The sequence below is a fragment of the Arachis ipaensis genome, chromosome B07 (genome assembly GCF_000816755.2).
Source record: "Arachis ipaensis cultivar K30076 chromosome B07, Araip1.1, whole genome shotgun sequence".
NCBI classification, from domain to species: Eukaryota; Viridiplantae; Streptophyta; class Magnoliopsida; order Fabales; family Fabaceae; genus Arachis; species Arachis ipaensis.
In genome coordinates this window covers 122,843,963-122,861,896 of record NC_029791.2, presented here as the reverse complement: position 1 = coordinate 122,861,896, position 17,934 = coordinate 122,843,963, and the positions used below count along the sequence as shown (strand labels likewise).

Genomic DNA, 17,934 nt, shown 5'->3' with positions numbered 1-17,934 from the left:
TTTTTTTTTTGAATTATAATAATTTTATTAGTTTAAATTTTAATCATTTATAATAAAAGAAAATAAAATTTATGCAAAATTTAGCATTTTTTAATAATTTAATTATTGATTACTTTGGCAAAGAATTATAATTGACGCAATATCTAGTTTGGTCTCTAAAATTTCTATGATTTATCAAAACAATTTATGACTTTTGGAAATAATCAAATTGGTCTTTAATAAATGTACAAGTTGTGAATCTCCTTTATCCCTAATTCAACTTGTCATTAAGATAATATTGACATAAAGAGTTAAACTAGTGTGACATCATTCACAATAAGGTGACATGGTTAAGACTCTAGTGTTATTAAATAGGTGTCTCAAATTAGCTAATTTGATTCATTTTAGTCTTTTGACCAAATTCTAAACCAATTTATTAAAATGGGCCTGGTTAATCAATTTAGAACACTTATTTTAATACTTTAACATTCCATATCAATAATGTATTAACAACAGTTGAACTAAGGACGAAAGAAATTTACAATTTGTAAATACATGAACCAATTTGATCATTTTCAAAACTCAAGACTATTTTAATGAGTGAAATTTTATGGAACAAACTGGACATCACCTNNAATGAAATCAAAATTAGTAGGATTAAAAAATACTAAAAATTTAACATTATGAAAAAAGAAATAAGAGAAATTTATATAAAGACTAATTTGACTCAATTTTTAAAAATTTAGAGATGAAAATAACTCGCATGTATTTTTAGAGATTAATTTAATTCTATAAATTTATGATATGTTAGATGACACATGACATGATACTTCTATCACATTTAATGTAACAAGTCTTTATATAACGAAAAGAATGATCAATTTAATTTATAATTATATTTTTCAAGAACTAATATGACTAATTTAATATTTAGAGAACAAATTTAAAAAATAAGTGATCTCTAAGAAATGAATTTGAACATTAATACAAAAAATATTACATAACTTTATTATTAGTAATTAATTTAGAAAAATCTGGTTTCGAAGAAATTTTAACTACGATCGGCAATTCGGCATTATTATCATAAGCCTCTTGGTACTCAAAGACCATAATTTGATCAAGTTTTAAATAAAATTAACAACTAAAAAATGTGAATCTTTTGAATTTTGAAACTTGGGATGAAGGTAGCATTGGTGTTCAGAACCTGTAAAAGGAAGAATACAAAAAAGAATAATGCAATATTTTGAAGTGTGTTGTACCCCCTATGCCCCTCTAAAGGGACTAAGGGAAGGAAAGCCACTAAAGTTAAACCCTTTTTTGTTTTATACCATATACTATGAAAGATTAAGTTGGTATAGAAAAATCTGAATTATGGGGAAGTTGAAATCTTGATTTTGGTGTAAGCCTGATTCATCTAGTAACAATTAAATAACTTCTTAAGGAATTAAACTCTTGTGAAAAAAATTTGAATATCTTTCCGATGGAGTAATGAATTATAAGTAAACACTAAACATATGGCATTAGATCAATCAATAGTAGGGACTTCCCACACTGGTAGAAAGATAAAAAATTGTTTAGTTGTTACACTCGGGGTTCGTAGTAACATAAGGCAAATACCTGTATTGACACCAATTTCCACACTCAACAATTCAGCATTCGCATGAATTTTAACACTCACCAACGGCCAGGTTAAATGTGGGATCACACCTACTTGAGGAAGACGAGTTAGTTAAGTGAGGTAGTTCTCTTTCCCGACCACAGATTTGGCGCGCCGTGGTGGATTTCTTGAAGGACGGGTAACAAGTGCATCATCAACTGATGTTGCCAATTCATTGGACTGAATAGAACTACTCTGTTCAGTGCTGTTGCTGCTTATATTTTCTGGGGACGTGGACATTGGATTGTTGGTAACCAACTGAATTATGGGCTTCCGCACAGTCTTTTTCTTGCCTGGTTTTTGATTGTCCAATTGGCCCTGCAATGGAATAGTTAAGTTGATTAGAGTAAGATAGTAGGAAAACCTATACCAAAAATAAGTAGGACATGTGAACATTAACTCCTCAAATACCGTGTTGACAGTCACTTTACCTTAACTAAGTGTACAAAATATAACACTTACTAAATTGGAGAAATCTCATCTAGGTTACTATTATTGAAATAGTTGGCAAATGCAATAGGAGAAATTATTGGATGGATATAAGTTTCATAACTTACATTTAAACCCATTTAAAAAAAAAAAAAAGGTCCTGGGGAAGAAGAATACCAGCGAGTTTTGAATGTCAGATAATGGCTTCTTTATTGGTCCTGGGTTGTCTCTGTAGCTAGCAGGTTTTTGAATAAGTGCACTCTGAAGCAATTTAGCGCATTCAGAAGCAATTATGTTTCCATGCTCAAACACAGCTGAATTATTCATTTTCATGTTGCACTCCATGCTTTCTGATATTATTGCTTCAGTTTCTTCTTCTATTTGGTTCGATTCCCTATTTGTACACTTGAAAAGTTTGCAGCCGCATGATGGTCCGCAGCTACCACCGATGGATCGACATTTGCATTTTGTAGTCTTGCATAGGGATCTCTTGCTGCACGTGCAGCAAACTCCTTCATCTGTTCTCTCCCCGTTGGCATTACTGTCACTTGAACTATTTGTTTCCGGGGTTTCCATTTTCATCAGTAGCTTTCGGTTGCTCTCATCAGTGAAAAGAGGCTGATCTAGAACCTGCTAATTAGAAGATTCCACAGTTTAACAAATTAGCAAGGTAGTTCTGAATAAATTTTTTAAAGAAAAAGACGAGTTGTCATATTTCTCAATAAGTTACTTATTTCATGCCAACGGCCCAAACCTGCTTTTTATCCTTGGAATCAAGCATCTCCTTCTGCAATTTTAATTCTCTGAGCAGACAACCAAGACCATTCATTTGTTCCTTTAAATCTTGGATATCAACCTCTTTCTCAAAGCTGTCAGTCTCTTCAACCTGGAATTCAGACCTTGTAGTAACAAAAAGCAAAGTTAATCGTGTAGTTCTGCAAGCTGATGAGTTCAACACTGCAGGAGAAAAAAAATAAGCAACAATCTTCACACCTTAAATTTTCATTTCTTTGCATCTCGATTTCTTCTTTCAGCCTTCCAATTTCTGCAGCCATTCTGAACATTTGAAAATGTTAAAATAGTGGTCCTTTGGTTACTTTTTCTTCAACAAAATCAAGATAGCAAAATACTGTAATCTAGATTCCCGGGAATATCAATTTAGCAAAGATCTAACCATAAGTCTTATAGTAAAATCTGGTAGAAAGTGTTAGCCTCCAACAGGACTAGAAATTTATTCAACCATCAAGTTTTGAAATCCAGTGATGCCGATTGTTTTTAAAGTAAAAGATCAAAATACATGCATTAGAGTAAAATATATTTAGTTATAAAGATAAATACAAATACACAATCAAAATGGTAGTTACGACAGATGGAAAATCCAGAAATATATTACTATGAAGGGAACCCAAAATAAATTGTAAAATAAACGATAAAGTTAAATCTTTAACCTATAAAAAAAGGCACAGATGTAAGCCAAGGAGAAGACAAGACAAGTGCCAAAAGACTTACTTTTCGATTCGGGATTCGTACTGAGAACATAACTTGTGTAACCTAGTTGTAACTTCAAGTTCATGCTCAGCAACCTGCACAAGCCATATTGTTTTGGTGATTCTTTTCCTTTTAGGTCTAAAATGATGGTTTCATAGGGACCAAATATAAATCAGGACACTACTACAAAAGAACAATTGCTTTCTAATTGATCAAGTATTTAAAGACAAAAAATAACATTCTCCTCTAGAAATTAACAAATGTAGATCATGAAATTCTACGGAGAAGCAAGATGTCCAACATATCTAAAATATTATTGAATTCTAACCCCCAGAGTAGTATATTAGTATGTAAATAATTCGGAGGCAAAAGATTGTAGTTGTTTGACCCAACTTATGAACCATATAGCATTTAGTCACATCCAGATATTCTATAAAGAACCACGAGCAAGTGCCAAGAAAACTAACTGCCTGTCATTTTATCAATTGACACTATTAAATAACCAGATGTTTATTAATCTACAAAAAGTTAATGATTTCAGTAAATGTGAACTTACATGAATTGCTTGACTATTCCTCTTTCTAGCACCTGTATGAGAACAAGCAAAAATAGAAGCAAGAAAAGCAATAAATGTTCTGGAAAAAATAAATCAAGGGAAGATTTAAACAAGGCCAATATTCAAGTCTTCTAACCAGCTGATCTATTTGATATAACTTTTCGAGCTTCAATCATTTCTCTTAGACGATTGGTAGCAGTAAAAGCAGCTTCTGTCTTCCGTTGCAACACCTAGCATAAGGAAATCCAGAGAAAAGTAGAAGCTGTAAGTGAAAAGAATAAAAGCTACATGGAGGAGAGAAAATGAGGAAATCAAAAGCCACAAGGAGATCCCCACCATTTTAAGTCTGTCATTTGAAGCCAGCAAATTTTGAACCTTGATATCATATGTTCTCCTCTCTTTCTTAAGCTGACAATGCACGAACAAAGATTCCATAGGATGAATATACTAACAAAGGAAGTGCTGGATTCAATTGTTCATTGGGAATCATGCTCTTAAAAGTTAACTTCAGGAATTGTCGAATTGAGAGCAACAATCATCCGTATCTATATCCACATTTCATACATAAGAAGATATGTAACTAAAAAGATACCTGCAAAATTTCTTTTTCTAGCATAGCTTTGCATATTCTAAATTGCACAGAGTCTAGCTTCATCTTACATTGCAGTTGAACCTATATAAAAGCAAATGACAAAGGTCAATCCCAAAAGAAAAGAGGACATGGGAGAAAACAGCATTCTGCATCCTGAATCCAGAGAAGAAACATCACCTTCTGAGCCTTTAAACTTTGAATCTCAAATTGGAACTGCCTACTTGACTCATCCACTCTTTTCCTTTGAGTTGAAAATTGAGACCGAGAAGCTAACTTACTCTGCAACTCAGTTACCTGCATGCAACACCATGGTACTAAAATAAATTCCTGACAACAAAAATCATTTTCACTCTAGTAGTGCAGATCAATGTTAACCTGCTCTTCAAGTAGGTTCAGCTTTTGAAGATAATGCTTCTTAAGCTTCTCAACTCCATTCGTCGCAGCTGAATAATTTCCCTGTTTCTGCTTCAGTTCCGCAATTTCCATCTGCCAAATTACAGTGGATACGGAAGTAAGGAAAAAAAACGTTCCTATCCTACGATTTTGGTTCTTCACTAATCTCTCTTAATAATTCCATTTCAAAAAGTCAAAATCAACGAAACTTATCCTCTTAAAATCAAACACCAGTTTTAAACTCAGTCAAATTCTCAGTAAACATCATTCAAACATTAAAAGGAAACGGAGGAAAAAAAAAATCCAAAATATCAGATTCAGTGACTTGATTTTTCTTCTTCTTTTTTCCCGCACACATTTTCCTAACCAAACAGTTCTCATCCAGATCAGAAACCAAAAAGAAGATCGCCGAATCAAACGGAAAATTTCAAAATCGCGAACCTGATACGCTTTATTCTCTCGCTCGAGCTCGCGGATCCTCTCCTCGTACATTTGCTTTTCCTTCTCGGCGGAAGCTGAAGCATCGTCGATTGGGCTTGACTCCTTCGATCTGCGATTCGCCCGTTTCATGATCCTCAACTGAGAGAGAGGGACAATTTCTTTTGAATTTTTTCTTTTTTTGCAGAAAAAAGAAAATCGAATATGCGATCGGAAATGGTGCTCTTCGCTGCTGCCACTACATAAGATGACATTTGACTACTGCGTTAACTGGGTGTAGCAAACCACCAATCGTAAGGCGCCACGTAAACAACGATGGTCCCATGTAATGAATCCCCTCGAGGGAAACCTAGTTGATTCAAATTTTCTACGGCTAGTTTCAATATTTGGTAAATTTAATTCGTGGTAGTATACTGCATGGTAAAAATGGTTTAATGATAAAAAAAAAAGGGCAAGTTTCTTGTTCAATTTTGTTTTAAATTCTTAGTCATCAATCTTGAAGCTTCCAATTCATGATTCATCATTCTTCTAGTATGGAGGTGATGAGTACAACTTTGTTCATGATTCTTCCAACTTGATTTGTAGCCTTCAATTTTGACTAGGAGATAAAGTTTGACTTGTGATTCTTCTAGCTTCTAGTTTCATCACTTATAATTCTTGTAACTTCTAATTTCATGATAGTTCTAGTATGGTGTAGTTGTACTATTCTCTTGAATATTCTTGATTTAATTATCTAACATTGCCTCCCTTAAATCAAGTTTGTAGAGTTTATCATTCCAAGCATCTTCTTCACCTTGTTAAATAATTCTGTCTTCAACGGTTTTGTAAAGATATCTGCAACTTGGTCTTCAGTGGGATAGTACTCAATCAAAACTTCTTTCTCATTCACCAATTCTCTAATTTTGTGAAATCGAATATCAATATGCTTTGATCTTCCATGGAATACTGGATTTTTGCAAAGTGCAATAGCTGACTTGTTATCACAAAATATTGTTGTTGGAGTACTTTGTTTCTCGTTTAACTCCTCAAGAATTCTTCTTAGCCAAACCGCTTGTGTTGCACAACTTGCTGTTGCTATATATTCTGCTTCTGCTGTAGATAGTGCTACTACTGGTTGTTTCTTTGATGACCATGAAATTGCACCAGAACCAAGATGAAATACAAACCCTGAAGTACTTTTTCTTGTTTCTATATCTCCGGCCCAATCACTATCAGTGTAGCCAACAAGATTTACTTCATTAGTATTCTCATAATAAATTCCATCATTTAAAGTACCTTTGATATATCGAAGAATTCTCTTTGCCGCTTGCAAATGGTTGATACAAGACTCCTCCATAAATCTGCTAAGCAAACCAACTCCAAACACAATATCTGGTCTAGTCGCAGTCAAGTATCTCAGACTTCCAATCAAGCTTTTGTAGTATGTGGGATTTACTGCTCTTCCTTTATCTTCTCTCAACAATTTGAACTTCTCTTCAACTGGAGTAGAAACTGGTTTTGAGTGCTCCATCTGAAATTTCTTCAAAATATCATTTGCATATTTCTTTTGAGAAATGAAAATTCCACCATCTTTTTGAACTACTTCAATGCCAAGAAAGTAAGACATCAAGCCCATATCTGTCATTTCAAAGTGCTTTATCATAGCCTCCCTGAATTCTGCAATTATCTTCAAATTGTTCCCAGTAAAGATCAAATCATCAACATAAAGACACACGATCAAGATATCTCCATTTTCAACGAACTTGATATAAAGAGTATGCTCAAACGGACATCTTCTGAAACCATTCTCAATGAAATAAGAATCAATCTTCTTGTACCATGCTCTTGGTGCTTGCTTTAATCCGTACAAAGCTTTCTTCAATTTATAAACTTTATCTTCTTTTCCAAGAACTTCATATCCTACAGGTTGCTCAACATACACTTCTTCTTCTAAAGTGCCATTTAGAAATGCAGACTTAACATCCATTTGATGTATCTTCCACTTATTTTGAGCCGAGAGTGAAATAATCATACGAATAGTGTCTAATCTAGCAACAGGAGCAAATACTTCAAAGTAGTCGATACCTGGTTTTTGTTTGTATCCTTTTGCAACTAATCTTGCTTTGAAACGATCAACTTCACCACTGGGTTTGTACTTAGTCTTGTAAACCCACTTTACTCCAATCGGCTTCTTATCTGCTGGTAAATCTGTCAGCTCCCATGTGTCATTCTTCTCAATGGCATGAATCTCCTCATCCATTGCTTTCTTCCAATTGTTGTCTTTAGATGCTTCTTCAAAGTTCAACGGCTCACAATCTGAAAATAGAGCAAAATTTATGATTTCTTCATCGGACGGATCGTTGTCATTGCCAACTTCATAATCTGCTAATCTAGCAGGTAGTCTCCTCTCTCTTTGAGGTCTTCTAGATGATTCTGGTTGTTCAGTTGTGTCAGGTTGTCTTTCTTCTACTTCATCACATGTATTTGGAATTATAGTCCGCTGCTTTTCTGTCTTTGTGTCCCAGTCCCACATGGCTTTCTCGTCAAATGTCACGTCTCTGCTCATGATCACTTTCTTTGATTCTGGATTATACAGCTTGTATGCTTTTGAGTCTGTGCTATAGCCGATAAAGATACACTTCTCGCCTTTGTTATCTAACTTCTTCCTTAATTGATCTAGTACGTGGGCATAAGCGATACACCCAAAGACTCTGAAATGATGAATGGAAGGCCGCTTTCCACTCCAAGCTTCCTCTGGAGTTTTATCACGAACAATTTTTGTTGGACACTTGTTTAAAATATGAACTGCTGTTGCAACTGCTTCTGCCCAAAACTCTTTAGGCATTTGTTTTGACTTGAGCATGCATCTGACCATATCCATGATGGTTCTATTCTTTCTTTCAGCAACTCCATTTTGTTGAGGAGTATATCTAGTTGTTAGTTGGTGTTGAATTTCGTGTTGCTTAAAGTATTCTGAACACACAAGATATTCTGTTCCTCTGTCTGTTCTGAGAATTTTGATTTTACAGCCACTTTGTTTTTCGACAAACGCCTTGAATGTCTTAAAGACATCACATGCTTCTGATTTCTGCTTCAGAAAGTATACCCATGTATATCTACTAAAATCATCAATAAAAGTGATAAAGTACCTGCTACCACCATTACTTGGAACTTCTACAGAACAGAGATCTGAATGCACAATTTCAAGTAATCTTCTAGCTCTCCAAGACTTTCCTGTAGGAAATGGATCTCTGTGCTTCTTTTTCAGTTGACAAATCTCACAAACACAATTGGGAATATGAATCCTGGTAGACCAGAAACAAGTCCTTTTCTTGACAGGTAGTTTAGGCCAGAAAAATGAAAGTGCCCAAACTGCATATGCCACAACCAGTTATCATCAAGTATCACAGAACTCATGCAAGAGGGATTAACATGTTGAATTTTTAATGGAAACATTCTGTTTGAAGTCATCTTTGCTTTATCTATGAACCTTCCGTTGTTGTCAAATACAGTGCAATATCCACGATAAGTTATCATCTTATATCCCTTCTCAGATAATTGCCCCATACTCAGTAAATTGTAATCAAGTTCAGGAGCATAGAAAACATCAGAAATATAACTTAGAGAACCATCTTTCAACCTAATTGGTATGTGCCCTTTTCCTTCAATAGGGATCTTTGTACTATTACCAAACTTCAATAATAGTTTAACTGAATCATCTAATGAAGAAAATAACTCCTTTCTACCAGACATATGATTACTGCAAGCATTATCCAAGTACCATATATTTTCATCTTCAGCACATGAATTACTTGTAAAAAATAAAGTCTGAGTACCCGGATTGTTATCAGTATTTTGATGCTGATTTTCTGCAACGTGTGCTTGATTATTATTCATCACTTTGAATCTGCAATCTGCTGCTTTATGTCCATACTTTCCACAATGAAAGCAGTTGAAATTGGTTCTTTCTTGATAAAAATTGCCTCGACCTCTTCCTCGGTTGACAGGCCTAAAATTCGTTCCACCTCTTCCTTGATTAGGTGGTGTAAAGTTATTGTAACTTTCTTAGTTGTAATTGCCACGACCTCTATCTCTGAAACTTCCTCTACCTCTACTTTGAAAATTAAAACCACGACCTCGTCCTTCTTGTGTACGGCTTGATTCTGCAACGTTGTTGAAATTCACTCGGCTTTTCAGGGCTTCCTCGGTTGATTTTTCTGACTTCTCCAGTATTCTATTGATGTGGCTTTCCATGGTTCCTTGCAATTCTGCAATCGTCATAGTGTCCATATCGTGGGACTCTAGTATCGTAGTCACCACATGGTCATACTTCATTGGCATGGTGCGAAGAATTTTCTCCACTACTTTGCTATCGGGCATATCTTCTCCATAGACTCTCATCTTATTGACAAGATCTGTAACACGAGTAAAATATTGCTTAACGGTTTCTGAGCTCGACATCTCATACCTTTCATATTCTCTTCTCAAAGACTGTAGCTTTGCTTTTTGAGCTTTATCTACGCCTTTGTATGACATCTTCAACGTGTTCCATGCTTCCTTTGCACTTTTGGCATTTGCTATTTTGCCAAACACCGTATAATCTACTCCTTGATGAATTTGAGATAGCGCCAATTGATCTCTCGTTTGTTGGGCAGCATCTGCTCCTTCTTGCAAACCCGGTTAATGAAATTCCACAGGTTCTGGGCCTTCAAATGGGTGGACATCAAAGTCTCCCAATAACTATAATCAAGTTTCCTATCTAACTTGGGACCGGACCACACAATATTGAAAGTGTTTGTCATACCGACTCTATGAGTAAACAACTATGTGAGAACTCTCCTACACCTCACAAACTCTCAAACACCAGGCGCTGGATTAACCAGCTCTGATACCAAATGAAAGTATAATACCCACAACTAATTGGCCCTAGGATCACTCACTCATATAAATGACACTATCATATTTTTCATCTCTCAAACTCACTAACACTCATAATAATAAGGAGAGAATTTTTGAAACAAACACTAAGTATTTTGATTCATGGAGAGATAATTAACAACATACATATGAAGCCTTTATATAGGCAAACCTTCATAATAAAATAGTAATTTTTATAACAACTAAGCACTAGTTGTAATGATTTCAAGAAACAAGTAGAAATTTTACTAGTCAAGTTTCTTGTTCAATTTTGTTTCAAATTCTTAGTCATCAATCTTGAAGCTTCCAATTCATGATTCATCATTTTTCTAGTATGGAGGTGATGAGTACAACTTTGTTCATGATTCTTCCAACTTGATTTGTAGCCTTCAATTTTGACTAGGAGATAAAGTTTGACTTGTGATTCTTCTAGCTTCTAGTTTCATCACTTATAATTCTTGTAACTTCTAATTTCATGATAGTTCTAGTATGGTGTAGTTGTACTATTCTCTTGAATATTCTTGATTTAATTATCTAACAATTTTTACTTTTTAAAAGTTTTAAGATTTAATTTTTTAATACATTAAAAATTTTATAAAGTTTATTCTCTTTATGCAAAATTTATTACTTTAATCATTTTAAGCAAATATTTTACGCCATAGCTATAGCCATGTAGGATTTTACATAACAAACACTTTATTTCTACCCATTATAATTACAAATATTTAAGTGTATTATTTAAAGTAGGTAAACTACGAAAATATACCAAAAGTTGATGTCACTAATAAAAATAATTTTGAAAGATATAAATGACAATAAATCTTTAAAAGAATTACAAACATGAGAAAAATAATCAAATGTTTCACATATATACTCAAAAAGTTTTAGAAATTAAATTTCGATATTATTTTTTGGGAGTATGATTATAATAATAAGAGGTTTTCATCGTTAAAGTTTAGTGATTGGTAATTTACGTTAAGTAAGCATTTGGCAATTNNNNTTATAATATTAATATTTTTTAATATTAATATCTCAATATAACTGAGATAATAAAAATTTATTCACTCTTTCATGCACACGTATTATTTATTTTTGGTGAGTCTCCAACTTCAAGTGGGTCCACAACTTTTTAGGGAGAGAGAGAGGTCTCGTTCATTTTTAGGGCTGCACATGGATCGGATAATATCCGTATATCCGCGGTAATTATCCGCATCCGATCCGTAAATTTGCATATCCGCACATCACATATAAATAGCATAGTTTAAGAAAATAAACTCTAATGTGATATGAATTTTAGTGTGTTGTTTTATGAATTTTATGATATCTTGTTTTTTATTTTTTATGTTGTACTTCGACTTAGAATAATTAAACTTAAATCTTGTGTTATTATTTTTTTTTTTATTATTCAAGAGAACTTTTATTGATAATATTTTAGAATTAAATATGCTTAAACAGGTGAAAAATAAATTTTTTTGTAAAAATAGCCAAATGAAATTTGAAAACATTTTTTTTGAATTATGCGGCTATACTCGATATCCGATCCGATCCGATCCGCATACTTACGGATCGGATCTGGCCTGGAAAATTGCGGATATCGTATCCGATCACTACAAAGGAAACGGGAAATTGCGGCGCTTTTTGGAGTGATTTGCGGCGGTTTTAAGCCGCCGCGAAACGGAATTCCAGCGGTTCGTTAAGCGTCGCCTATTAGGGGGTGGTTATATGATTTAGCGGCGGTTCTAAGGAACCGCTGGCAGTCTGGCACAACCGCTACAAAACAGAAATTGATTTTGCAGCGGTTTTGAAACCGCCGCTATTTGGTCAGTGGATTTAAAAAAACTACAGCGGTTTTAAAACCGCCGCAAAACTCTGAGGTTTTTTAAAAAAATACACGGTTTTAAACCGCCGCAATTTCATACATGTGCTTTAAAAAAATGACTAATTACAATTGTTTATGCCATTTTTCATTAACTTTGTCACGTTATCAATACTTCAAAGCCACACATAAAAATGAATATAAATAATGTTGAAGAAATATCCTCCTGGATCTTGTCTCACTCAAATAAGAATAATCAATTAAGTTCACTAAAATGTTCAACATCATCAATCTCAGGAACAGATTTAACTGAAAGTTAAAAATTTATGTAAATAGTAATTAAGCAGATGACAACCTCACACCATGTCCAGGACTTTTGAGATTGGAGACAGTAACAACTCCATCAAAAATTCACAAGCTTTACAAATGGCTGGGGAATCACTATAACTCTTTCCAGAAGCAATCAACTCATTTATCCTAAACCATGTGGCATAAGTGAAGCAAACTCCCCATGAACCATACATGTTAAGCAGATTTGAGTAGTTTAGAGGTCTACTAAACTAACAAAGTTCCATTCATGCTAAAAGCAAGAGAGCAAAACCACAACATGCATAAATCAACTATAACAATAGAAAAACTTGAAAATAGTGGTTTCCAAAAAGGGAGTAGCAAACCATGAACCATCCGAAGCTTGAACACTTTCAATATATACAGTGGCTTTTTTAATTTAGCATATTTGCACCAACATAAATCTTCACTTCTTCCGTAATGCCATCTTCTGATCTATCATGGATTCCTGTGACAAGCCTTTTGGTTACTTATTGAATTTTCAAACAAGTGAATCGATAAGAAAGTGGTACTAGCATACTATCTTGTTGAAGAAATTTCACTGACTACCAAAGAGTAGTCAAATAGAAAAGTAAGTACTGAGAGAAACACCAAATAAGTCTTTGAGGCATCTGCTTCCTCACTTTTTTTACTCTCCTACTTCTTACAGTCTTAATATTAAATTTTACCAACAAAAAATAAGTGCCTTTCATTTTTTGCGGCCCTTGGCTTTCTTCCTGAAGTTATAATAGATCAGATGCACAATCATATGTATACTCAATTCTTAATTAAAGATAAGGATGAACTTTCACACTTTCCTTATTTGGAAGATGGAATTTCCTTTTATGTTTTTCTTAAAAAAAAAAAGATAAAAAGAAACATTAAGTAATTCATTCATGGATTTAGTTGAAGTGGCAAGAAACTTTAAGGTAAAGCTGAAGCACTTGAAACCCCAAATTATAACTCCATAAATTCCTATCAAAACTTAAAGATGGGTAAAAAGATGTATTGCATAGGATCAGTTGTTACCTGTCATATACACTAAAAAATGCTCCACATATGTCACACACGCGTAGCTTCTGATCAGTCTGAGTAGTTATATATGAATAAGAAAACATAAGAATCAATTGATATAATCTAAGGAAAGCCATTTACATCGAAAAAAAAAAAAGAAAAATGCTCATGAGTACAAGTTGCAGTGAAATGGTTGGATGCAAGAATATGGAAAAAGACTTGACATTACACATTTCATTTATTTTGATGCATCATTTGAAATGTAATCGAAATATGAGTGCATATTATCTCATTAAAGTTATAGAACACAGGAAATCTACTCACAATCCGCACATCAGCAGCTGTATATTTTGAAGAATTTGAATTATCCACTACAGGCTCCTGCCTTGTCGGAAGCTGACACAAAATCAGATTGTTAACACACAGATAAAAATTAACAAGAAAAAATCACAGCAGATATATATGAACTCTTCGATTTAAATAAGCAAACAGTACCCAAAATGATTTCAATAGCAAGACAAACAAAACCATAGTATAAAAAGTGAAGGACCTTCTTAAGTGCTTCGGCTTCTTCCAATGCTTTTTGCGCCTCATCAACCTTTCCTTGCTCGCCTATTCATTAATCCAAACTTATATATTAAATATAAATTAAAGGGCTTTTTCCTTAAAGAGGTCATCTCTCCTCAGTCTACCAATGAGCTAAAGAATATCATATCAGTGGCTTACCAAGGTCCTCGGCTTTCTTCAACTTCTCATTTATCATCTCTTGTGTTCGAGGGTCAGGAGCAGCAACAGGAATGGGAGCCAAAGGAGGTGGATTTGGCAGAGGTTGAGGTAAAGATGCCCTGTCTTTGTTAAAGGCATCTAACAGGAGCATGGACTGTTTGGAAATTGTTAGAAAGTCAAAAGAATTGTTAGTATGCTCCTCTAAAATAGTGATCAGACAACTATCTTAATAGTTTAATGACAAAGGGAAATCAACAAAAGAAAAAAGGTCAAACAATGATCCAGAGTTTACAACACTGACAAGACACGTGGATCTTAGCATTTAAGGGTGATAACTAATAACTGACTTGCTTCTCTGCTTTTAGTTCTAAGTTCTTCCACAACCTCTAAAGCAAGAATCTTGAGATCTGTCTTGCCTTCAAGATCTGCATCCAAAATTTTTTACATGGTGGAAAGATAAATAAAGACTTAAGTTTTCATCATGGAATACACGTACCAAAATATAACATCTCATATAACTCCATGCTCATCAAAAGGGGGGAATATAAAAATATCAAGCGTACACAAATGTTCAAATCCTAAACACTACAAGTGTTTTTAAAGTCTCATAACCAGCTTTGGTGAAAGGAATAAACCCTTTCAACTGATGCGGTTTTACAGGTAATTAAACTTGAAAATATATGTTATGAATAGATGTAGGCTGCATAGCCACATTAAACAGGATGAAGGTAAATAAAGTTTCGTAAACAAACCTCCTAAATATACCACCAAGGATGAAATGGAAAATGACACCATGGCAATAAAATAGACTTGTTTCGTCTAATAACTATGTGGAATTACTAAAAGCAATTCAATTAGGCAAACTTGGGAAGAAGAAAAGCTACCACATGGAGGTCAGGTACGAGTAAGATCATTAACACAAAACAAACGCAAATCACAAGACAAAACTCAGTAACAGCAAATAGAAAATGGATAAAAGAAATTGCAATAACAAAAATTGATAGAGATATTGCACAAACAGAGGGCTAGGTTGGAACACAATCGATGTTTCTAGACCAAGAATAGGGATTGAAATAGAATAGTGATTGAATCAGGATAAAGTCGAACAAAAGGCCGAAGATAAAGGGATGAAATTGGAGCAAAATTAGTAGAACAACAAGCAAATAAATTAAATTGGGACAAAGGGATGAAATTAGAACAACAGGGCAAGAGGAAGAACGAACCAGTGAGAAGGGAGAGAGTGATCGAGTAGCGCACAATAGGGCAAAGGGGAAGGATGAAGAGGACAACGACCACAACACCAAGACGGATGGGCAGCCACGCGACTCCACGACGACAAGGATGAGCACGGCGGAAGGAAGAACGATGGTTTCACGCCCTTCCAGTTCCCTTTCGCCCTTCCAGTTCCCTTTCTGCAAGTGCTGCTTTACAACCACGAGCAGGGCATGTATTATCATCACCATTCAAGTAATCTGATACACATTGATAACAGAAGACATGGCCACACATTGTCACAATTGCGTCTTCAGGTGGATCCTATTGAAAACACAGTACAAATCAACCAAACCCATACCAACAACGTATTGCTATTGGTTTACTATACAACTATATGCCTAGACAGATAAACTGAGAAATCAAAATCTAAAATATCAACCAGTGATTAGTGAACAAATTAATTAATCAATAGATCAACGCATTAGAATAGAAATTTTCCTAAAAAACAAATATCCATAAGCAGGATTAGAACTGTAAACTTCAGGAGAATAAAGAAGAAAAAATTGGTTAGATCAGAAACACACTCACTTGAAAGTGATGGGTTTGGACATTAAACCCTAAAGCATCCCCCTATATTCTCTTTTTTCTTATTAAAACTGAGATGGGAAACATTTGGGTTTTTAGTGAAATGAGCCGAAGCAGTAAACACAAACATATCAAGAGTGGGGTTCAGAAATTAGGGACAAATTGAATCTGAATGTTAAATTGGGGAAGAAAAATTTGGCCAACAGCCACCAAAATTAAATTGGGGACAAATTAAATCAGAAGTCACAAGGATCAGATGCAAGATTAATTTACAAACAGCCACCAAAATTAAATTGGGAGAATGGAAGGGAACATACGACTTAGAGGGGAGTCTCTTGCGATCCGCAACGCACAACAGGGCAAGAGGAGAAGGTTGCCGACGATGACACAGGGACGGGTGGCTGGGGAGGACGCTGACAATGTCACGGACATGCACGGCAGAAGGAGAAGACTCGGACCCCTTCCACTTTACCTTCGCGCACGGGAGCTACATGGCTGAGGGAGGAGACTGGTGACCGGGAAGAACGATGAAGCGAACGTGCAAGCTGGAACTGACAGAGGGAAGAGCCACGACGGCGGAGGAGGAGACCAGTGCTTGACTCACCTTTGCGCTGCTGGGGTTCTCGCGCCAAAGACTGAAGTGTTATGGTTACTGATAATTTTTCTTTGGGTATCTTACGGAAACGCAAAACCCCTCTTCCCCCAGGTTATTTGATGCGGTGAATGCTCAAAACCGCCTCAGGTCAAAACAATTGGAGCGGGGCTTAATTACGCACTAGGAACCGCATCAATTTAACGAAGCTGCAGCGGTTTGGGACAACGGCCGACAATCTTTGGCTGCTAAGTCCCGCGTCTCTTGTAGTGGATCAGATCCGATGAGTACAGTGCAGATCGGATAGAGTTTTAGGCTATATCCGATCCGATCTGATCCGTGTGCAGCCCTAATCATTTTGAATGAAAGGAAAGAAGCAGCGTGGTTTCGGTGTTGGAGAAGAAGAAAAGGTAAATTTGCTCCATTTTTTATGAAATTTTAGTATGTTATTCATGGTATAGAGATGAACATTAGCATATAACTTGTTAGTTGTATTGCCTTCTCTTTTGCCTGATTTGAGATACCCACTTTGTAGATGGTTTATGTTGATTTCATCAGTTTTGATGATGTATTTTGTTGATTGTGGAGATGCCCTAGTGCTACTAGGAAGACTGATTGTGTATCCATTATTTTGATAGTGGAAGATTTTATTGGACTAGGTCCCGTGGGTTTTTTGTCCCTCTTTTGGGAGTTTTTCCACGTTAAAATTCTGGTGTCTGATTATTTAATTTATGCCATTACATTTGCTGCTTAGAGTATCTTTGGTATTGCCTATTTAATCGCAAAGGTTGTGGAAAAATTATTTTTGGTACTTCTGCTATTAGACAGGTTCTTGTTTGAACCTTTGTTGAGTTTTTCCCAACAAAGTGGTATCTAGAGCTTTGGTTGTTTATCTCTATGCTGATTAAATGGAGAAAAATACTCATGGACCGAATATGGTCAAATTGAATTCTCAAAATTACTCAATTTGGAAGACCCTCATAGAAGATATGTTGTATATCAAGGACTTGTATGATCCTGTAGAGGGGGATAAATCCAAAGGTACTAAATTTGATGCTGAATGGAAGAAGCTGAATTGGAAGGCAGTTGCTTTGATTAGGCAATGGCTTGATCTTGGCGTTTATCCACATGTTGACACCGAAATGAATGCCAAGAAGATGTGAAACAAATTGAAAGAGTTATATGAGAGGAAAATTGTGCAAAACAAAGCATTCTTGATTAGGAAGCTTGT

The 17,934-nt window shown here is 35.1% G+C and overlaps 2 protein-coding genes across 3 annotated transcripts; both read right to left on the bottom strand.

Moving 5' to 3' along the window:
- LOC107606214 (kinesin-like protein KIN-4C) lies at positions 1,435 to 5,776 on the bottom strand. Of its 2 annotated transcripts, none has more exons than XM_021106513.1 (12): positions 5,536 to 5,776; positions 5,077 to 5,187; positions 4,879 to 4,995; positions 4,702 to 4,782; positions 4,446 to 4,517; positions 4,246 to 4,339; positions 4,110 to 4,141; positions 3,575 to 3,648; positions 3,059 to 3,121; positions 2,820 to 2,964; positions 2,243 to 2,698; positions 1,435 to 1,954 (listed from the first exon to the last, which is right to left on the bottom strand). In XM_021106513.1, the coding sequence occupies exons 1-12, from the start codon at positions 5,662 to 5,664 to the stop codon at positions 1,709 to 1,711; spliced, it is 1,620 nt and encodes a 539-aa protein (XP_020962172.1). In that variant the 5' UTR covers positions 5,665 to 5,776; the 3' UTR covers positions 1,435 to 1,708. The 2 variants fall into 2 exon arrangements, with proteins under 2 accessions (XP_020962172.1, XP_016163716.1); XM_016308230.2 differs by having other exon boundaries at positions 2,243 to 2,695.
- LOC110265156 (kinesin-like protein KIN-4C) lies at positions 1,709 to 5,664 on the bottom strand. The gene is made up of 13 exons (XM_021107988.1): positions 5,536 to 5,664; positions 5,077 to 5,187; positions 4,879 to 4,995; positions 4,702 to 4,782; positions 4,446 to 4,517; positions 4,246 to 4,339; positions 4,110 to 4,141; positions 3,955 to 4,023; positions 3,575 to 3,648; positions 3,059 to 3,121; positions 2,820 to 2,964; positions 2,243 to 2,695; positions 1,709 to 1,954 (listed from the first exon to the last, which is right to left on the bottom strand). The coding sequence occupies exons 1-13, from the start codon at positions 5,662 to 5,664 to the stop codon at positions 1,709 to 1,711; spliced, it is 1,686 nt and encodes a 561-aa protein (XP_020963647.1).

Coding starts and splice junctions, on each gene's coding strand:
- LOC107606214 (XM_021106513.1), bottom strand. CDS start 5,664: ATGAAACGGGCGAATCGCAGATCGAAGGAGTCAAGCCCAATCGACGAT. Junction 4,783..4,878: donor AAAGTTTAAAGGCTCAGAAG/GTGATGTTTCTT, acceptor GCTTTTATATAG/GTTCAACTGCAATGTAAGAT. Junction 3,122..3,574: donor TACGAATCCCGAATCGAAAA/GTAAGTCTTTTG, acceptor TCAAATGTTCAG/AATGGCTGCAGAAATTGGAA.
- LOC110265156 (XM_021107988.1), bottom strand. CDS start 5,664: ATGAAACGGGCGAATCGCAGATCGAAGGAGTCAAGCCCAATCGACGAT. Junction 2,965..3,058: donor CAAAGAAATGAAAATTTAAG/GTGTGAAGATTG, acceptor TGTTACTACAAG/GTCTGAATTCCAGGTTGAAG. Junction 1,955..2,242: donor CTGACATTCAAAACTCGCTG/GTATTCTTCTTC, acceptor ATTCCATTGCAG/GGCCAATTGGACAATCAAAA.